Genomic DNA, 23,242 nt, shown 5'->3' with positions numbered 1-23,242 from the left:
CAACACCCCCTTCCTGCCCCCAGGCACAACTTTAACAAATTCTGGCTATAGTGAGTTGCTTTGGAAGCTGGAACATGTATTGCTAGCAAATTCCAGAGAGGATTCTATGAAACACTGCCTGGCTCTGCAAAATTTACACAAATAGATCAAGATTGTTGATCTGCCACAGTCCAGGGTCTAGTATTATCCCTATCTTTGAGTAAATCACAGTTAGCAATTAAGTGGTTTAGTATGCTATTTTACAGCTTGCAGTAACACCTCCAAGAGCTGAATCCACAGCTCCTGCCTAGACAGAGGGTAAGATTCCAACAAATAAGGCAACTCTATGGAATAAATGCTGCTCTGTTTTGCATGGCAAAACTTCAGAATTGTAATTTGAAAGCTTCCAACATTAGTTACACTAACCACTTAAAATGAACGTGGTTAGCACTATTTCAACTAGACCTTGGTTTCTAATTCACTGCCCCCACTAAACTACTTCCATGGCAGCACTCAGCCTGCGTTGGTACATCGTGCGCTAACAGTCCTAGAAAGTGCAAGGACTGGTGACCACTGTGAGAGGTTGCCATACCTCATACTGGTCGAGGAAGATGTGCAGCTGCTGCACGCTGATGCGCAGGTCAGTCTCATTGAACTCGTACGGAACGTTCCAACCCAACGGCCCAAAATTCCGCCTTTCTTGCACCAGCGCATGGAAGAAGCAGAGGCCGTACAGCAATGTCTTAAACTCAGCCTTAAAACCAAATGCAACACAATTAATAATTCATGGCTGGTTTAAGGAGGTTTGTTGTTTGGTTGGGTTTTTTTTTTTCCCCAAGAGCATACATACAGAGTCATCAGGGTCTGCTTTAACTGATTTACAAAGTTACAATACACCATTACTAACCGGTTTTCTGCAGCTGTCAAAAAAGCCAGGATCGGATATTGGATCCATCAGGTACGACCGAATTATATTGGCCCGTAAACCTTTTGGTGCTTCATTAGTCATCTTCACTCCATTCTGAAGTACAGACACCGGGAAAGTGGCAGATGGGTAACTGGTGAGCCAAATTCGGAAATCTGGATGTGTTGTATCAGGGTTTAGCTCCTACAATAAACACATGTAAAACCAGGCAATTGGAAGACACAATAGATTAATACACACCTCAAGTGTTGTTATTATTAATGCAAATTTTTTTTTAAGTGGCAAAATATACCAGTCCAAAGTTTAATTTCTTAAATGATTATAGAAAAAGTTACAGTTATGAATAACAATTTCCCTTCTACTATTTTTATTCAAGACTTCACTATTTTGAACTAAAATTTTTCCTCTCTATGCATGTTTGTGGAATATATGAACAAAAGTGCAGGTTCTGTACCATGAGAGCAATGGGATGTATACATTGCCCATTTACTGCATTTACTGTCATACGGCTGTTCTAGAAAGGGCTATAGTAATAATATGTATACATCAGAAATGCATTAAGGTTATTGGGGGGGGGAAGAAACGTACATTAGTACCTCTTTGGAGGTCCCATTATTGATGAGATGATAATACTTATTTTTACCTCACAGACTCTTTCCAGTATTGGCATCCATGAACTTGCTAGATGGCAATTTTGCAGAACTATCCACGTTCCTTCCTTTACTGCCTTCTCTATCATTTTCATGGCTATCGGGCCTTGGCCTTGACCAAGTGACAGAGACTTAAGCTTTGTACCACCGTATCCCTGCATATAGAAAGCATATTATAAGTAAGAATAATATTGCATAAATACACTGAACCTTCTGGTATGAGAGTTCACATCTATATGTATTCTTGAAATATTTAACGTACAGTATATTTTAAAATACAGTTTACATCTTTTTTTTTTTTTCATGTCATTCCAGTTGACTAAAACCTCTGATCTATCTTCCAGTGAAAAGCTCCAACTACACATACATTTCATCTGGAATAGTAAAATTCTAACAGTTTCAAAATACTCCTGAAAACAGTATGCTCTTTAAGGATTTAGACAACTACTAGAAAATGCAGGCTACTTTTACAGCTTGGTGGTTGGAGACTTGAAGTATGTCTGTCATTCTCAACAGCACAGAATTCTGACAGAATAAGAGTCAGGAAATGCAAGAAATACATCTAACCAGAAAACAACAACTTTCTAGTATTATAACTACTCTTCTACATAAGAACTGATTTAGGCTGTTGGGAATTTTTTGTTTTAAATGCCATAATAGTAACAAAGCCAACAAAAATCCATATTTGAATTCTGAGGTGTAAATGCCACCCAAGATCCTAAGATCCTATATTACTACAGTGGTTTTTAATTAAGTAATATACATAATGCTTGTTAGAAAAAAAATACCATTTTCAGATAAGATTCCTTACAATGAACATTTAAACCATTATGGTTTTCTTCCATTTTCCATTTGAGATGACACAGTTAAACATTAGTTAAACATTAGTTAAACAGACCACGATGTCACAATATTATAAAATATACCAGAAATATTTAACATACAATTTCTTATAAACAATAGACAAATTATTCATTCCTAAGGAAAAAATATCCACTTGCATTAATTAGTGCCATCATGAGATCAATTTTAACATGCTTTTTGGCAGATAAAAACGGGGTTTTGAGCTTACTTTGGCATTTCAACTTTTACTTAAATAAAGTTCCATGCTTCATACAAACATACGTGTGCATGCACGTGCACACACACACAAAAGCATCAACTATATTTAAAAAGTGTGGAGATATTGGAATACCTGATCATCAGCAAACTTAACAAGGGCTGCCATGGGGTCGGCACCAGGAGAAAGAATAAATATCAGTGGTACACAAGAGTGACTATCAGAAAATGCTTTTGACAAATCAAATGGAGGTGGCTCAATAAATGGACGTCCCAGGTTATGAATGATAAATTCCTGCACCATTGGTATTATCTAAAAAAAAAAAGGGGGAGGGGAATAGAATTAAAGTGTCCTATTTTTGTGTAAGCATTAACACATTTTAATATAAATTTCAAGGATAGTACTCCTGCATATAAAATTAGGTATAAGTACAGTCCCAGAGGAATCAATGATTTAGCATGTGCAAATCTAGCCAAATAATAGGCTTTAAGCTCAAAGATGCTCTAAGAGGGTTGAAATTGGAAGTCCTAGGCAAATGATCCTTAATCTCATTTCTGTCACCACATCTAGACAGACTAATGTGCTGGTACAGGAAACTGCATTTTTTTCTGCACTTACTCCAACTGTATTGTGGAGAGGATTTCAATTTTCAGGTCTTTTAATGCAACATCTTTCAAAGGTGTTAAGATCTTGGCTTAGAAAATGGCTGTGTACAGCAGTCTTATATACACTGGTGTTAAAACTTCCTACTGAAGTTAACTGGGCTCTGTACCAAAATAAGAGACAAATTATAAAATGATAGCTTAATGCTTTGATCCTGTAAACCCTCACAGATATAATTCTTTTAAATATGACCATTCATGCTCTCTCTGGACACACTCTAGAATATTTTACAATAACCACCTCCCCTTTAAAGAAATGCAACAATATTTGCAAACATGATACTAAGATATAATCTCTGAACATGAAAGTTAAGAAATGCTAAAGGTTTCAAATAGAAATGTGAATTCAACTACTTTGGTCACAGTCAGTATAACATTTTTAAAAATTTTATATGTAAAATTGCTGTATTTGTAAGTAGAGTTTTTAACTTGCATTTTTGACATTTCAGTTATAAAATCTGTAATTTTCATACTGCATTAGCATAGGTGCTTTCAGTTAATAAATATATACTGTGACCAAGTACACAAAATGTGACACAGAGGGAAGAAAGTTGCAGTACCTTCCTTTCTCTCAATTGTTCTGCTCATAAACTCACCTTTTTACTTAATTTAAAACTTACCCTGCTTTACAGGTGCAACATGTCACCAATTAGTATAATGCCTTAAATTGGAGAGCAGGAGGGAGGCTTGGGGCTATACTAATTGCAGGCTTTATAGATGGAGAGGCTTTTGAAAGAGCTTGCTTTGGCTTCCAAGCTCTTGACTGATTTTAAGGATATGTATGAATATGAGAACCGTTTAAAAACCTTCACAAACTGGCCTTTTCTTGAGAACTGCAAGTGCACTCCTGAAAATGTAAGTCTGAAAATGGATATTTTGACTACACCTTATTTTTTTATATACTATGCCTGAATATGAAGTCATTACTAAGTATATTCATGTTCAAGAAGAGCTGTGAGCTTCCGCTAAGCCTGAAGAAGATGAAAAATTGAATACTGCAACTTTCCTCTGTTCCCTACTTAGAAATACTGTAGTAGGATGACTGGCTTCTGCATGTGAGGCTCCCTAATCTATAGCTATAGAATTGAATATAGTTACTTTTCTTGGCATTTTTTGGGTGGGTTTTTTGGGTTTTTGTTCTTGTCACTTCGAAGTTAATTTCTTGTATTATATAGACTTTCTGTTTGCAAACTTTCATTCACAAAAAAAAGAAGCCTACATGAGAAAAAACAAGTACACATCCAACAGGAAAGACCAAGTAGTAGAATGATCGCTACCTAAAATTCAGAAATAGAAACTATTCAAATTTTAGAAAACTTAATGTTTACGTCCCCTGCATGCTTTGACTTGAGTATTAAAAAATCCACCTGACTTCTACTTTGGTACACACATGAAACTTCCAGGCTGGATTTCAGATGAGTCATACTGCAAGAGTTATCTGAGAAGGTGTGAAGTTTAATAACTGAAACAAACTTACTTAATTTTTAGTGTTCTGACCAACTGTAATTCTAAAGTGACAGGAAAACTTAGAAGTCAAAGATGTAGCATTTTGCTCACATAATTTATATTTAAAGGTTCTCTATGTCCATGGTCTTATGCTATGTTTTTTCTGTGAAAATTAAATTCTTTAAAGTCCTGGCTATGGCAGATCTCATGCACTGCTACTAGTGCATCTACTAGACATTATCTGGTTGACAAAGCTACTCTGGTAGCCTGCAGATACCACAGCTATGCAGAAATCCATTCACTACTTGTAGCCTATTCCTTCTTCCTCTACCAGTTGCTTATTTACCTGCTTGCAGTCCTCACAATTTATTTTTCAGCCTGATCTGTGCTGACAGACATTGTGGTGACAGGCATTATTTGCAAGCTCTCAGAAACAGTTTGCTGAAGTGAACATGAACAGTGTGTTGGATCAGGCTCTAAACTTCTACACTGTCACCTGCAGATGGCAAAGGCTGGCTTTGTCCACTGTCCAAATGCAAATGAACCAGATGTGGCAAAATGTTTCTTTTGCTTGATAGAACTGGAGGGCTGGGAACCGAATGATGACCCATGGTAAGCACAGATGTAACAATGTTTTTGAAGTATTCCTCCAAACATCTTTGACAACATCCCTGTACTCATAAAATTACTAATTTCTCTGTAACAGTTCACAAAACTGAAGCCTACTGAAAGTTTATCTTACCCAGTAACATTGAAATAGTTCATAATTTGTTAATTATACCCCACACAATTCTTCATAGTTCTTTCATTTTGTCTCCAAAGAGAATGCTTTTTATTCAACAAAGTAGAAAATAGTTTTTCTCAACATTGTAAACTCAGTCTAAATCTTCCCTTGTATCTTCTTGGCTCACAACTAGCTTTTATCTGAGATCAACTAAAATCTATTTCATGTTTCCTGTATGATACTTTTTCTACTGATAGACAGTAGAAGTACTTGAAGAGACCTGTCTGTTCTTGAAATGTAACTTTCATGGGTTTAATATCTGTTCTTATTCTGGATTTACGTTGCAGGGAGGAACACTCTAAACGTCACAGCTGTGGCTTTTTATCCCTTACCAAGCACTTTGATGACCTGACAATGGAGGAGTACTACATGCTGGAGATGACACGGCTGAGAACCTTCCTTGTAAGTGTTAACCAATAAATCTTAATATAAGATTCAAAGCCAGAATGTAAACAAGAACTTCCATCTCTAAGATTTCCAAGTATCAGCAAGGAGTGATTGTGTAAAGCTAGAACATGACCTATTCTGAAGTAATGATTTACATGCATTATTGACTAAGAAATCTGCACCTAAACACTTCTCAGTGTAGTCTATTGTCTAGTTTTTGAAAGAAAACCCATTTCCTTTAGAAATGTTTTCTCAACAACTCATTAGAGCCAGAAAAAACGTCGGGTGCAATAAGCAATCAATCTGGGAAACTCTACAATGAGGAGCTCTATCTTTCTCAGGAGGGACGAACACTACACGTGAAAAGACAAAATTTGACCAGATCATTACGTCACGTGTCCAGTTTTACATGTAAATCAGTCTAAACTTTCAAACTTTAAGGTCTTTTTTCAAATGTTTTACAGTTTTACTCCTCCCCACTTCTGTGATTTCATGCATGGCATAGTGTTGACATATACAAAAGCACACAAAACTGAGCTGCTTTAACTAGCTGACCAAGGATCAGCTGATCTTTGATATACGGACCCCTAATCCTATGGACAGTAAGAATCAGGTGAACCATGCTCCCTGATGAGGAACAGTAAGGGTTCTGTATCTTACTTCCCGGTGGGTTGGCACAAATAAGATCTTTGTCTTGCTAATAATGTTCCACGTTGAAAAATACACCTGGTGACTGTCAAGGTTAAGTATTTAAGTTCCCTGGACAACACTCAAATACATAAAAATAGGATCACATACCGCAGTGGGAGCAGTCTGATATCTTAAATGGTGGACTAAAAGTGAGAAGATGATGTTATCTCACCTGAAGAGTGAATGATTTAGAGCAGTGTTCCAAGGTACAAAAGGGGTCTTGGCCAAAATATTACTTTATTTCTAAGTATAGCATATAAGAAAACTTGAAGCAGCAACTTCAAGTGGGGACACTTTGCCCCCGAGAACACTGTCACCATTAGCTTGGAAGGTTATGCATTAGGGCTAAATCAGAGCATGCTGCCATCTTGAAGTACCAATATCCTAATACATCCTGAGAAATGAGATCACATGGAAGAAACAAACTGAAGTTTCCCTCCCTGATGTGATTTAAAATATAACTAAACAGTAGGTTCACAATTGACTTAAAAGAAAAAGCATATGAGACTTAGCCAAAAGTGGTCACTGAACTGAGCCCTACAGGCAAGGCTGGTGGAGGAGTTTCTGAATCAAATAGGGGTATGCATATGACACATCTGCCAGACTGCTCTGCACCATTCAGACAGCAGCACTGCTGACCATAGCCAAAAGTAGACTTCTAAGCTAGAATTAGTAGCAGATTAGTGGGTTTTTTGAGGATCTAAGTTTTGAACATAGTTGAACTAGTCAAATAAATTGCTCAACTGAAAGTCTCAATCTTTTGCTTTGCTTTAAGCGCAAAACTGGCAGAAGTATAATAAACTCTTTTGAAGAAGAAGTCACCGCAACTAGGCAGCGTCTTGTGGATAACTTTGTCTCCAAGCATCAGTATACACCACCACTGCCAGTGCCTCTCCATGCTGATCCATCTGCACAACATTCTGAAAGCTCATACTGCCAGTCAAAAAAAATCCAGGAGAAGTGTAAAGTTTGACTCTAAAAGTTTCTTGTCTTTATATGGTAAAAACATTCATATTTTTATCTAAGTACTAATATAAAGCTGAACAGTTGTGTGAGGAAGCATAGAGAATTCCTTTCACAGGCTCTCTGGAACGGAGGTCATAACAGTTTATACTAACTCCTATCATTCACAATGTGCTTTGTCATTATGGCTAGGTGTGGACTAATAGTAGTCTCACTAACCTGTAAATATATGAAAAATGTCTAAGCAAATACTTATATTCTGGCTTTTAGTAGGTTGATTTTTTTTTTTTGGAATAAAGATTCACAATTGTGAGCACCTATTGTGATCTCTGCCACATTCAAGCCTTACAGCTAGACAGACTCAAATCAGAACAGTTCTGCTTCAAAACACTTTCCACAGAACAAAATGGATCTGTGTGTCTGCAATAATTGCTACCTTTAAGCACCTACATTATCTACATTCCTGCTTACCATTACATTATCTTCCTAGATCAGACAAAATTTACCATAGATAGTGACATCCATCAAAAAAGTTACATAAGAAAAAATAGCAAGTGTACTGAAAAAGGAAAGTCACAAGGTTTGTGAGACAGTCTTGAGGGAGAGCTCTGGGGACTTTGTGTACACTGAAAGTTAACAGAAGCTAAAGGCCTACCCTTCTGTTTTAAAAAGTTTTTTTCATTACCATGTCAAACTTGCTGGTTTTTTGAAATCTCATTGATTCCTACTTCCCTTTATGATAGACTGTTGTAGAATGGTTATAGACAACACATGAAATGCATGCTTGCAAATACTTTTGGTTTTGAATAGACCTTTTTGAATAAGGTGAAAGTTTCATACGTACTTTGTCAGGTCTCAGGCAGCGAATGATGAGCATCCTTTGGAACTCCCCCAACTTGTGTTGCCACTCTGCAGGAAAATCCTCATGCTGGGGATCCTAAAAACATAGGTATTTCAACATTCTTTAAAACATTTGTGAATTACCTATAGTGAGAAGTAAATTATCGTTTAACGTGACACATTGATCCATGATGTATTTTTTCTAATCTACAGAAACAGGGTTGACATGCTTAAATCTTTTTTTTAAAGAAAAACAACTTTAAATATATGTTTATCTAAGAAGCTTCTCTTATAGTAGAGAAGTTATAGTAATTTAAGTGTTTAAAAGATAATAACCCAAAAGTCATCTCTAGAAAGTGGAGAAGGAATGAGCTGGAGGAAATGTGAAAATCCACTTCCCTCTTTCTGTTAGAGCTGAATTATGGCGTTAGTCTTCAATATTACAATGATAACCATATAATCAATAACAATCACATTACAGTATTACATGATAACTATGAGTTAGGTTGCATCTGAATGCAGAAAAACAAGAATCAGAAAATTAAGTCAAAGAATGTACTAGAGAACTTAGTTTGTAAATGGCCTATGAATAATTCAGCTGTTGTTATTGCAGTTATCAGATTGGGAACAGCAGTGGTTCTGTGGCATGTTAACTTCTCATTAGACTGAAGTACAGTGCCAGCTAGGTATGCCTTTCTGGAAACTGGTATTACAGCTCTGCTGGTGAGCCTTTTAGGCTTGCCTGTAGAGGGTTGGGCACAGAGGTATGCAGACAGACCTGCACAAACTGTATTCTGAGCAACTTTGATTTAGCAAATCAAATCACAGTGGAGCTCATGTTCTGCTAAGGATCTGCAGCCTGGCTCCCTCTTTCCCCAACTTCTAGGCACTTAGTTTCAGATTGGAATCCAGAATGCTGCATTATTTTTATATTAATACATGGGAAAAAATAGGTACCTCAGAATGATATCTGTAATAGCTGTTGAAGAGTTTAGCTAAAAATTTACAAGATTTGTAGAAAACTGAGTGAGTTAAGAAACATTGAAGAATGAAGGTTACACTGAAGACTCCATTGAGTTGTGCCACTGATGAAAATCCTCACTTTTCCATGAGAGGAGATGCATCAGTAACTTTGAGATTAAGTCAGCCAGCTAGAGGAGAACAGAGTTTCAGTCCCTACTCCAAGATATGCAATACAACTTTAGATAAAATACATGGCATCCCTGAATTAGGGAGTTGAAGTCAGGTCTCCTCTCCTTTTGGAAGCAATCTGATCTACAACAGTAGAAGGAGAAAAGTGCATCTCAAACTCCTTTGAAAAACATTCATATTAGTGTATGGTTGCTGATGACAAGCTGGCTCAAGCAATGCTGATTTTGTGCACTCTCTCTTTAACATACATGCATGAAACTGCCCTTTATTTAAATTTGTGTATGACTAATGACAGGAAAAAGAGCTGGTTGCATATTACTGGGGATAAACTATACCACTAATAAAAGAATATAGGTAACAAAAGGGAATATTCCCCAAGACCCATTAACTAGCATTTTTGAAAATTCCAGTGCATTCACATGTAGAAGCTAGTATTAAAGCTAGATAGGTAATGAAAATATTTTCACATAACGAGTAAAAGGGACAGCAACTCTTTGTTGTCACAGGACAGTGACAGATAATGCTATTCCTTTTGATCTAGCACTCAAGGTTCAGTAACTGGATGCTCCTGGCTTCAGTGTTACTCTTTATTAATCAGTTAACTGATGACCTGATTCTATAGATCTCATTTTATTGAATGCTACTTAAATGAAGGGATTTCTATTTATTTCAGTTTGGGTGTGTGAATGCACACATAGCTATCACACACATCTTGAATCTTTACTTCTGAAAGTCAGCACCTTTCATTTTTACTAGGCATTGCTTTAAAAGGTATAATCCCAAAGTGCATAACGAAGTAGTTCACTCCCTCAATCCCTTTTTCAAATGCCATCATTTCTCTGTTCATTTTCCAAGCAACTATTTCCCAAAGAAGAACAAAAGCCCTCAACCAACTTGCTGTGTCTTTTTGTAAATGCCCAAGGAAAACTTTAACTCAGCTGTTTGCCTGCTTCCTGCAATCTGGACAACTGAAAGAGCTGCAGCTGCTTAGTTTCTTGAATGTCTCTCATCATACATTTATAAGCATTTCCAACCAAAATCCATTCTTTTTCTCTCTGCATACTTTAAGACCATTTTTTTAAATAGAAAGGATTTCTAAATCCTTGACATTTAAAATGAATAAAACACAATGTGTTTTAAATTGGTGTAAGTTGTCTTGGGTTATTTGACTGAATATTGGTGATATGTTTTCATCATTTAAGTTAACAGTGACAAAAGTGGTTCAATGGACTGGCACAAATGGACAGTATTATCTGAACATGGAAGTGGTTATGGTCAGATGTGGTGCAAGTAGGAAAGAAGGATAACATTTTTAATTGTCCAGATGGTAAGTGTATAATAAGCACTTTGCATATCAAGAAGCAGAAGGGGGGGGGAGTATGATAAAATAAAAGGCGTTATAGTAAGATTAAAGATTAAGCAAGTGCCCAAATGTGGAGTAAAATTCATCTAAAGACCTTAGATTTTAAGAAAACAGTGATGAAGTTAGATAAAGACAAAGTCAGTCATTCATGCATATATCAGGTCACTGAAAGAACTGGGTCTCCCGAATCCCATTCTAGTTTCTCTACATAGCAATATCTGATGTTTTACACTTATCCAGGAAATCAGCATGAAAAAGCATCCTCAAAACATAGTAAAGAAATGTATAGACTGACAAGGGACAGTAGCTGCCTTAAGTTTAGCAAATTTCACTATCACCTTACCACTCCAGGTTTTGTTGCCTTTTTTCCATCCAAATGCTATTCTGAAGCCACCTGACAAATTGGCAATAATCTACAACTATGCACCATTTGTTTAAATATTTACATTCATATATGTAAGACCATGTAAAATGACAGCACTTTCTTTTCCCTGAATAAATATTTTCAGTGTGTTAATTAGCTTATGAACACAAGCAACCAGGAAAGTTAACATACCAAGCTGTCATATACCAACTTCCATTCATCCTTCAGTCGTGTAAAATCCTTACTAATGTTTGTGAAGCTTGGCAAATCTTCCAGTCGACAAATTTCATCCCATGATTTTGGAGGAAGCCAGGTACATGGATTAGGAAAGGGATTGTCCAAACCTATGCCTCCAGTCAACAGAAATTTCCACTCATTCTCATTAATCTACAAAGAAAAACACTACTCTCAGGACTAAATAAATAAAATCTAATGGGTTTAGTACATTATCCAGGAAATCATTACATTTATCTGAATTCTCGCACCAGTTGAAAAAGTTTCTATACAACTACTAAAAGCTTATTTCTAAAGTATTCAGTGTCTGGTTTTCAGTTAAACATGAATTTAAGGAATCAAAAAATGTAAGATATGAGCCAATTTAAAGATTCATCTGCATTTCTAACTTGGGGAATGAACAATGTTAACTGATGAGATTTTTAGACCCATTCTTCAAATCCCACAATGTTGAAGGAAAAAAATACTGGAAATATTTCAGGGAACCATGCATATTGCAACCTTTTCCTATAATGCAAGTCTACAATATGAAAAAGAAATATCAGCCTATTACATGTCTCATTCCTTTCTCAATACTCCTTTATCTCAAAATTTCTTTGATGGCTTGAATTTGTACATTGAAGTCCCTGTGAATGGGAAAATAGTGTACCATGATTATTGCTGTCAGCTCTTGAAAGAATTCACTTCTATGTATTCCCCCATATAATAATTTCAAAAGTTTCTAAAGTTTTAGATGTTTCCATATTACACTAAAAGAAACAACTCCAAGCAACCATAAACACTGTTTTGTAGATGATATGGTTAAAATAAATTTATTTCGTTATGAATTTTAAAAATCCTGTAAAAAATTACTAGAAATTAATAGAATTCAGTTGGTAAAAGTGTTTGATTTTGAGGAATTCTATTAAAAAATAAACACATTTAGCACCTTAAGTGAAAGAGACGAGTAGTTTCTTAAATCAATATTACAATTCATTTTGATATGCTCTTAGAACTCAGAATACTTAACAGTAAAATTTTGCAAAGTGTTCACTGTAAGAAAAAACAGGCTGGGTTTTGGTTTAAGTAATGTTTAGAAAAACTGTTATCATCTAGCTTGGTTTTGTCAGACCTGTTTGTTATATATTTATTTTATTCTAGAGAATCTTTTTCAATGCTTATAATTGCTTATTAAAATGAAAACAAAACACCACAAAATTGAGGCTTAAGTAATATACTTAGATATGAACTTTTCTATTCTTATCCTGTATGTTCCTACTGCTGATAGTTTGTATATGCAGTTTAATATACATCATATCAAAGTGCAAATTATTTTTCATTACTTACCAATCTTTCATTTTTCAGGAGATTCACAGTTAGACAGAAAGAGAAGAGCAGCTTGTCCTTTTCAAAGAGGGAGCGACAGACATTGATATAAAGGGAGTAAGTAAAATGATCCTTGAGAATCTTCAACCTACAGGTGTCAGAAGAAGAACAATTTTCCATTAATATCACTCTAAGGAGTATGCACTCTGGAAACCTATTACAAACCATTTAGATCTTCTTTGTTCTAATGAACTCTCTGGTCAATTATCCCAAAGCAATCATTAAATGCATGCACCATTTTGTGCGCAAAACAACATAAAAAACATTGAAGTACAATTACATCTTAGTAACACATGATTTTCAGAGGAAGCGAGAGGGGCAAAAGAGAGCAGCAATTTTAAAATTCATTATGAAAATAAATACGAGGGCCAAAATCAAAATAGTCCATCTTCTAAGGTTATCTGAAATGTATTTTCCATTCTACGTTTTCCTTAATACATTATAATTTAAAACTCTGTGATTTAATATCAGTAATTTCCTTTAAATACAAAGCAAGGAAGCCATGTATTGGTTTATAAAGTTTAAGTTTGAATACCTTGAACACCTAGTCAAAATAAAGAAAAGTCCATTTGGGTGGTTAAAAATGCAGTGTCTGAATTTGCACAACTACTTCAAATACTTCTTCCAAGGTAGTAACAAAGATTTGGAGAGGTGCTATGGCTTTTTTTCCAACTACCTAGTTCACCAATCCCTTGGCAGGGAGCTACTTGGAGGGTATTCCTGCAGTTCAGATACGGTGATCATTCAGAAGCCTAAGGCTGATCTAACGTAATTGAGAAGTGGAAAGCTAATGACAGCGGATTGAGAGCAAGCTATGTTGTTTGATCTGTGTCTCTTTTCCAGTCTTGTGTTTCAATCTGGTTTTGTTTTCTTCCATTCAGCTAACATGAAATTGACCATTTTTAATATTATTACTGTAATATATAAATGCTCCTGTTTTTTTATTAGCATTTTAAATCCTTTCAAAATTACTGATTCCTCATCAGTTAAACTGATATACATACAATTTATACACAAAATACTGACACAGACGGCCCATGGGAGAAAATGTAAACTTTGTTCAAGTTACAGAAGTAACATGGTTTGCATGAGAAAAGAATGATTAAAAAAAAAATTCAGCACAGAGCCTTGTAGTAAAAAATGTCTGACTAGTGAAGATAGCCCAAAACAAACAGTCTTATGTGAATTATTAATTCACAGACTCTGTCTTCCTCTGCCTTCACTGGGCAAAATTATCAAAATGGGTTTACACCAGCCATTCCCTGGAAATATATACTATCAGCTAGGATTCAGGTCCTGTATCTTTATATTTCTGCTGACAGAAAAGTTCTGAATCAAAATGAGATTATTTTATTTATTGCTTACTTTAATTTAGACACACAGGCATACAGGGGAGTTTTGAGATATAAAAGAGTAAGATTTAAAGTCTTAATATATTAAGTAAAAAAATTTTCTATATAGAAATTGGGAGAGTAGTTTCCCTCTCCCATTCTTTGTTCATTTGATGCACAGGCAAGTAGCTAAGTAGCAGAACAATGCTCTATGATTTGAAGATTAAATAAACCTACTAAAGTAGAATTTAGTAACTGATGTGATAGAACACTGAAAAACTCTTTAACAAACTCTTTGTAGATAATTCACTTCAAGGGTATATTTTGAATAATCCTAATGTGATCATAAGTGAGGTCCATCACATGTAAAATAAATTCAGATCATTAAAGATTGCAGTTTCTCCTGTTCTCGTGAACAAGCTGGAAGAGGGAGGGACACCTTAACTATAAGACAATAATCAAGCTGAATTTAAAAAATCGTTGGGTTAATAACTGCCTTGCACACTCTACAGCCAAGAGCCCCAATCACAAGACTTCATTCTCTCTCACCAGTTGTGTGAAAATTTTTTTTGTGCATATTTTAGAGACATATAAAGTCACTACATGAAATATAAAAATCAAAGCAAGTGGACCGTGTTTATCTAACTGATACTTTGTAATTTCACACACCACTTGAGGCAGCAATTACTAAACAGAAATAGCGGAATGTGTTGCACTTGTAATATATAGTACCTTTTTTTTCCCTATGAATAAATTATTTTCCAGGAAAATACCTGACATATATATATACAAAAAATATTTCAAAATGCAATGCCTGAGACAATACACTTTGGAGAAATGACAGTAACATTTCTGGAGTAACTATGAATACATCACCAATTACAAATTGTGAATTATCACTCTTACCTTGTTTGTAAAACTTCTGATTGCTCTGAATTATCTATAGACATGATGAAAAGGTTAATAAACCACATGAGTGAATACTGGTACATTGGCTCAATGTTGGCTAGATCAGCAATAGAAAAAAACAAGATTGACGAATGGATAGCTATAGGACGATAGCCCATACGAGTAGCATCAATCTTCTTTTCTGTCTCTTCAGCTACAGCTTGCTTTTCAGAAATCTCATTAGCCAGAACTTTGGAAGAAGACAATATCTTAATAGCAGTTTCATCCTCCAAAATATTTCCTTCTGAGGCTGAAAGAACTTCTAAAATCTTGTCTTCTATTTCTTTTAGCTGCCTAAAATAATATACAAGATTTTTCACACGTGAAAATTACAGCTGTTTTCTGTTAGTTTCTATAAAATAAGACAAAGTGTCGATTCTATTCATGGTATGCAGCTTAAATAACAAAAACTTTTTTCCTTATTAAACAGTCCCTTAAATTTCTGAAAAATTTAGCCACTTTCAGGCTAAAAATGGATAGCAATGGAAGGAAGTGACAAACCACTTTGAATACTGCACATTCCATGCTTCGACTCATGGGGAAAGATGCTCTTTGTCATGTACAATCAGTGCAAATCTAACACACAATGAAAACATTTCTAAACCAGAACCATTAATATCTAGTCAAAGTTTGTGAGGACAGTAAATCATATACCAACATTACGGAAGGGATGCATAAAAACAGAGGACAGGTTCAAGAATTACATTTTGCAATTACACAACCCACAATTCAGCTCTTTAACATTTTCTAATAATCCCAGAAATAGGAAACCATATCAGAAGTACAAAGGCACAACCACTAGGAATATGAGTAAAAGCATGCATCCAAATCAGCCTAAAAAACCAAACAGAAGCCTAAGCTTGGGCTCTCAAAAATAGCAGTCTTGAATTTCCTGTTAAATCAAACAACAAAAAAAAAGTCTCTGCAATGTATTTCCCATGAGTGTATTTCCTTAAACTGCAATCTGCTTCTATCCCTAGCAAGGGAAGTTATCTTGATACCTTTTATTCTCAGCCCCTTGAAGGATGAGGGCTTGTTTTTCTTCTTCAAGATCTGGCCTTTCTCTTGCAACTACAATTCCAAGAAGCTGATCCTGCATTCCTTCTGAAGTTATCATGAAGTTCAATAACGTTACCTGTTAGAAGAAATATTTTTTGAAAGATAGCACAATTATGGCCAGATGCAATTAAAATGCTTCTTCATTTACAAGACGAGGTTTGTATAATATCATGTAATATGCTCAAGGAAACTTTGAGAGCAAATGTATTGCAGCTGAGGGTTTAAGATGATACGTTGGAAAGCTAACTCCAGGATTAACCCAGAAAGTTAACCTTAAACGGGATGTGACAAGAATGTATAGAATTTCATTCTGTTCCTCAAAATTACACGGAAACTTTGAATATCAGTGCTTCAAGTGATTGGTCCTTACAACATGAATGAACACCATTACCTCTGCCACATATGTTTTCTCCCTTCAGTGGCCTTGGTCACATGCAATTTGTGGTGTTATTACAGGGATATTTGTATCCTAGAATTAGGATACCATCATGTTCTCCTTTTCATGAGAAAAATAAAGAACTGGAAAAAAAAATTGTTTAAAAGAATTCCCATCCTACAACATATTTATAATGGATCCAGAAAAACCTACACGCTCTTGCTGAAGTGGCAAAAATGTTTTACAGGCGAATGTAAATATTTTACGTGAGAAAAGGAAGGAATACACTACCAGCAGAAGGCTAGAAAATAGTTTGATTCGTGTAGTTCAAAACCAAGAAAATAATTTACTTATCAATCATCAAGACTGATGAAAGTATTGGTTTTAATTAATTGACTAGGCAATATAGTGACTACAGATTCTCTTTGGGCTTTTTTGGTGGGTACAGATACCATTGACTTGTGTTTCAAAAGAACATTTGCCTTTTGGAATATGGAATACCTGTGAAGTTAATTTATCTTGATCTGCTTCTGCCACTAATAATACCTCAAAGTTGTCTAAACATTTGAGGCTTTTTTCATGAGTTTTGCTTGTAAAGTTAGGAGGGGTGGTATTTTAACTTTCTTAAAATACATCACTAATAGTTTTTTGTTATAGTAAGCCTCATCTGAAAAAAAAAATAGGAGCACAGATAGCATATCACACTGTTCTTGCACACAGGAATTTTGAGAGGAAGTTCAGTTCTATATGACACTAAGAATCACTAAGATCTTCACAAGCATTATGGTCTCTTTCTTCCTCACCTTATTTAACAATTTTAGTAATGGGAAATATAAGAGGGACCTAATGTTTCAAAGCTTCAAGAGTCTTCTATAGGATCCATTTCCCTTCTTCAAAGCAAAAGGCTAGCTACAAAGAGCATTATGAGTTAGCTTTCAATCAGAGGTGCCATGCTCAGGCTGGTTCAGATATTGGAACCACTGTGGTCTAAGTGCAAAATGCTGTCTACATTCTACAGTTCCCCTTGGTCCCTGAGGGACAGAATGATAATTTTTATGGACATGAATAATTCACCTTTACCTCGGCAGTGCTGAAAATTATCTAATTTTTTAGTGGATTTCACTATATTTATTTAATAATGTTAGAAACAGGAAAAAAGCTACTCAAAGTGGCTAATAACTGCAAATGCATATCTATGTAGTGTAAATCCACGACCTACCTATGTCTCTTTGCAGGCTTTACTTTGTAAGTCACATCAGAATTCAGTACAATCTGTGAAATATGATCACCATATCAATAACCACTTTCCCTGGACTCATTTCATTAGCTAGCTCCTAAATAATCCTCGGGACAGATTCTCCAATGGATGTTGCAATTAGCTTCAGACCAAGATATTTAGATAGTACTTTTCTGCCTCCTGCTCCCTTTGCATAAGCCACCCTAGTCAGCTAGCTCAGCAGTGTGTGGGGTAGCTGGGAATATACCCAACCATGTCAAGAAGCAACTGCTCCTTGTTAGAGCAATTAACAACTTAAGTCTGATTGCATGGAACTCAACTAGAGAAGATTCATCTTCAGAAACTTTATTTTCTGGGGGAAATAAAAAGAAGACTGTATTGACTGTTGATTGGCAACTAGGAGATTTTAACTGTCTTTAAACAAAAAACTTTTCCTAGAAAATAGCCTCTGTACAGCTTTACTCTAAGAGTAAATCTTTTAGATGTTATCTTCCTTTCATATTTCATCTTTTTTCTGAACATGCAGCTAATTACCTTCTTTGATAAAAGATCAATGTCTAGGTGATTTGATGGGCATTGAAGTGAACTGAAGTTATTCCTTTTCATTATTTTTTGTCCATTTTTCCTGCATCAGTACTCCTTCATGAAACAGCTTACATTTCTATTTTACTGAATATCTTAATAGTTTAAATTTTTTTTTCAATGTTTCGTGTTTCAGTATAATCTATGTTTAACCAAAGTGTAAAATTGCAGTACTCTTCTATAAACAGTTCTTAAAAATAGTAATAAATAAAAGGGGGAACACATCTCCTAAGCAACTTCAAAAAGACTAATACACCAATTTTATTCTTTAAAGCAGGAAACCACCTTTTTTTTTCTAACATAGAAAAATAAGAATAGCTATAGTTATCAAATATATACATCTGTAAATATTTTCGATCTGTTATAAACAAGGCACAGTGCCAGTAATTGCTCAGACTCCTGTCCCTAACTATACTACAGATAACAATCATGAATATGAAAGCCTAATGTAGAATTTGCATGTGAGGTGACTATTATATTAAGTCCTTGTAAATATTTTTATATTAAAAGGTGACTAAATAGCATCAGGAGATACAGACTGGGAAAGTTGAAAAAATAATTAAAGAAATAAATTCCTGACAGTATGAAAGAATCACAGTATCACAAGGTGAAGTGTTAGATATGAAAAAAGTCAAAATTTCTAAGATGATACCACTCTTCCAGCAATCTAAAAATACAAAACAAAACAAAACAAAAAAACCCAAACCAAAACAAAAGAAACAAAAAAAACCCCCAAAAAACCCCAAAAGAACCCACACCATAACCAGTGTTGTCAGGGGACAAGGAATAAACAAATGCCAGAAATTCTTCCCTGGTTTTAGCCAAGGAATCACTTTAAAATTAAAAGAAAGTTGCACATTCACTATCAAAATTCTCACCTTAACAGACGTTTCGGGAAGATAATGTGGATTTCTCAGCTTAGTTGTGATATAAAAGCGGAATTCAGGAGCATACTCAATAGTGGAGTCTCCAAGGCAAATGCACATAGTCCCTGACTGCTTAAATGTCTGTCTGAGCAAAAGTGGCTCTAGGATAGGATCAAGTTCTTCTCCAATATTCTCCAGTAGCACTTCAAAATAACATAAGAATTAGTAGGATTTTCTTCACATTTATATTACTGATTGAGTGTTCTTTACAATACGTATGCATAATGTGTATTTACAGTGTGCAAACAATAAAAATATTAATAGCAATATATAGAGATAAGGTTAATGATTGAAAAATGAATCAAAGAAATGGTACCTTTAATTTCTTTTTCTAATACTATATCAATTTGCAAAAAAGCAACTAAAATGCTATCATTATTACTGCTGCCATTAGCTTAGAACAGCAGTTTAAGGCTACAATTTTTAAAAAGGGAAATAACAACAAATTAAATGCCACATGCCACAGAAATAATTTTCGGTAACCGAGTCTGCTCCAGTCTTTACTGTAAGCATATGAGATTGTCAAAATCAAGAAAGAAATAATGAAGAATAAACAAACCATTTCTTTACTTGTAGTCCAGTTAGACATTGAAAAATAGATGGAGTTGTAACTATGTGTTTCATTAATTTCTATTTGAGGGTAATTAGACTACTTGCAATAACGATACTACAGAGAATACAAGAATCATTAATGATCACAACCTAGCAATCTGGTATTTATACTCCTGAAAAGCCAAATAAAAACAACATTACTTTTTAGAAATAAAATTATTGTAACATGAAAACAAGTAAATTGAAAATTTCATAAAGCAATTAAAAGATACAAAGTAAACTGAGCATAATAATTATATTATGCTAAGAAGTATCTTATAACCTGGGGTGAAGACCTCAATTACTATAATACTAATTTGATTCAAACAAGAAAAAAAATTTCTGTTTTCCTTAACTATGAGAACGTTTGACACTCACTGAGGTTTCATTTTTTAGCTAATTGTGCCCCCTCCAGGCTCTTCTGTAATTTACACTTTCATTAGTCATTAACTTACCAGGACTGCCAAACTGAATGCAATTTTCCAGTGTTGTAACAAATTGAGGGTCGCTGAGTTTGATTATATGCAAACTATTGGCTTTTTCCATGTTCTTTATCCATTTATTTGCTTGACCCTGAGGATCTATCATCAGAGGCCATCTTCTTGCATTGCTAAAGGGAAAAGAGAGTAATTTTAAAATAGGTAAAGCCTGGTTTAAGAGAGAAAAATCCTTCGTATTCTGTAACAATCCCTATTCTACAAACTTCTTATTAAGGACTAAGTATAGTTGTAAGGCCCATTTATACATGTGTAAATATAACAACATGCAATAACATGCATGTAACTCTTAATCCAAGGGTTCAGCTATCTGTGACTCAGATGCAGTGCTGTGAAGCGCAGCTGTGTCACTCTGGATTATTATTACTGAAAAAAATTTTTTTTTTTAAGCTGAGAGAGACTAGATAAGCAAAACTACGTAACATATAAAAAGTGAAAACAAAGCTGAAAGGGAGGTTGGTTGCTTGTGAATAGTAACTCACAAGAAGTTATAGAACTTGGGAAAGAAGTAAAAAGCAGACACTGGTTGGGGTTTTTTTTCGCAACTGATGTCAGATCTGGCAGCCAGCACGATCCAAAATCAGTGCTTTCCAAGATGCAATGGAGGCCAACATTTCCCCACTCAGTGCCAGCCTTCTGGCTAGCACAAACTTATAAAATGTTCTTGATGCAGTTATGAGCAAACTGATGTTTAGCTTAGTAGTGTTAGTCCTAACTATCACATATGTGTATTAGTGACAAAATAAGTTTTTGCTCAGAAGTCATGACTGATCCTGCTTGCAGAATCTCTGCACGGTAAAATGTGCCCAAATAAATGTGATCCCTTAGAAAAAGAAATATATATGGAGGTAGGTTCTTTGGTCTGAAAACTGAGATTGTGGAAGCAAGATAGCAGAAGTTTAGGAGTGAAAGTTTTGGAAGACAAATGTACTATGTGTGGCAGCAGCCTGAGATTATACATGGGATGCTACAGAGGTTCCTTCTGTGTTATGGATCACAAATTGAACTGGGGAGTGACCGTTCCCCAGCTGAAGAAGGATGGCTTTCTTCCCCCTTGTGGAGTGATTTAGGAAAACAGTTCATCTAGAAGGGACCCTGTCCGGCCTACCCAGGAAGGGAGAAAGCTTTCACAGGTAAAAATGCATTGACAGATTCGGGAAATGCATTTGTAATCCACCAGGACAGTGTGATATCTAAGCAGACGCTAAGAAAGTTAAAATGTGGGCTTTGTAAAGTTACAAGTTATTCTGAATAATTTGATAAACAGAGATAAGGACAAATTAGGTAACACAGTAGGTCTAGAGAAGCAAACAGAGGATTTGAAATCTGAACATCTGTCAGATGAGGCAGTAGCATCAGCAGTATTAGAAGACAATCTCACTAACAGTGTTCACCAATGGATTCAAAGTGTACTGAAAGAATTGCTGAGCTCCCAAACTGCTAGGTGGTTCAGTTGCTTATGAGAACCCAAAGGGAGACACAAGGGATATATAGCCAGGTGATTTTAAGAGTAAGATGACACAAGGTGATACAGCAGTTACTGTAAACTGAACACAGTAAACGTTAAGCACATTCTAAACCAGACAATATTTATGTAATGTGCTCATAATAATTTTGCTTGCTATTTTAAAACAGGAATTTAAGATTTGAGAAAACCTCAGCCAAAATCTATGTATTTCTTTCCCTAATTACTTCAAAGTTTCATTCACATATTATTTTCAGCATATCCCATTTCAGATGCACTGCATAACAGACATGAAATACTTAAGACTGAATAACTAAAGAGTGCTTCTCTAATAACAGCCAAACACACATAGCTTTCATCAATGATAAAATCCTTCTTCATTGATGGGAATGCATAAACAGTCACTGTGTATGTTTGCAAATTATCCTTACATAGCTCTCTAATTCTGCTTTGTAAAAAATTTGATTAAAAGCTTGAGTTGCATTTTATATGGTTCCTAGGGTCCTAATATAAAATACATCTAGCAATAAACTCATAGCTACAGGTAAAATATGTATCATCAATTTGAGGTAGATTCTATCTCACACTTCAGAATTAAAAGCTATCATTATTTAGTTTTAAAATGCTAATCATCTTTCCATTAGTTCAAAGAGAATTTTGATCAAAGCTTTATAAAAGTGAAGTGTTAGGATGTACTGTAGAAGTGTTGAATTCATTAACATTTGTCAACTGTTTAGCCTGAGTGATGGAATTATTAATACAGTAATTACTTTAAAAGTTACATATACAATCATAATCCCAGCATATATCCTCTAACTTCAATACGTAGTTTTGCTTCCAGAAGTACAATCAATGTCAATTTTTAAAGTCAAATAAAAATATGTTGATGTTCTTGAGCTAGTGTATTATATTTGTCTTATCTGTTTAATTTTTCACTTTGCCACCTATCCAGGTGCCAAAGCTGAAGTATCATCCACACATCTATGCTTCCAAAGGTTAACCCTATAATATACAATTTCAGTTCCATGCAAAAACCTAAGATTCACTCTACAGTAAAAGAGTATTCATCCACCAGTGCTATACAACATTTGACTCCTCAAACAGTGAGAAAAATTTTCATGTAAACAGTAGCAAAAATTAAAGATTTATATTAGTAACTTTCAGCAGTAGCATACTGTAAAAAAGATGCATAAATGTTAGGTACATGTTATCATAGACTTGATAACCATTAACCTGGCTATGGAAAAGAATTACAAGATTTATTCATTATACAGAAAGAGAACTAGACATGAAGTAAATGGGTAGCAATCACAAACAGAAAAGCAGTTAAAGCAACATTGTTCCACGGTCAATTCAGCTTCAGCTG

At 35.0% G+C, this 23,242-nt stretch overlaps 2 protein-coding genes across 2 annotated transcripts in view; one reads left to right on the top strand and one right to left on the bottom strand.

Moving 5' to 3' along the window:
* DNAH7 (dynein axonemal heavy chain 7) overlaps window positions 1–23,242 on the bottom strand; it is a 116,651-nt gene that overhangs the window by 11,726 nt on the left and 81,683 nt on the right. The window contains exons 47-57 of the mRNA XM_054829246.1: window positions 20,370–20,524; window positions 19,276–19,466; window positions 16,145–16,278; window positions 15,102–15,437; window positions 12,826–12,952; window positions 11,458–11,652; window positions 8,391–8,483; window positions 2,750–2,926; window positions 1,548–1,709; window positions 887–1,087; window positions 572–733 (exon numbers count right to left, since the gene is read on the bottom strand). Coding sequence (XP_054685221.1) covers window positions 572–733; window positions 887–1,087; window positions 1,548–1,709; window positions 2,750–2,926; window positions 8,391–8,483; window positions 11,458–11,652; window positions 12,826–12,952; window positions 15,102–15,437; window positions 16,145–16,278; window positions 19,276–19,466; window positions 20,370–20,524 — 1,933 coding nt within the window. The remainder of the gene's footprint in view (window positions 1–571; window positions 734–886; window positions 1,088–1,547; window positions 1,710–2,749; window positions 2,927–8,390; window positions 8,484–11,457; window positions 11,653–12,825; window positions 12,953–15,101; window positions 15,438–16,144; window positions 16,279–19,275; window positions 19,467–20,369; window positions 20,525–23,242) is intronic.
* On the top strand, window positions 4,712–10,866 carry LOC129207799 (baculoviral IAP repeat-containing protein 5.1-like). The gene is made up of 3 exons (XM_054829258.1): window positions 4,712–5,334; window positions 5,794–5,908; window positions 10,741–10,866. Exons 1-3 carry the CDS (start codon window positions 5,225–5,227, stop codon window positions 10,843–10,845), a joined length of 330 nt encoding a protein of 109 aa, XP_054685233.1. The 5' UTR covers window positions 4,712–5,224; the 3' UTR covers window positions 10,846–10,866.

Source organism: Grus americana, chromosome 6 (genome assembly GCF_028858705.1).
Source record: "Grus americana isolate bGruAme1 chromosome 6, bGruAme1.mat, whole genome shotgun sequence".
Classification (NCBI taxonomy): domain Eukaryota; kingdom Metazoa; phylum Chordata; class Aves; order Gruiformes; family Gruidae; genus Grus; species Grus americana.
Note: the sequence above shows the minus strand (reverse complement) of the source record. Positions and strands in the feature narration are given on the sequence as shown.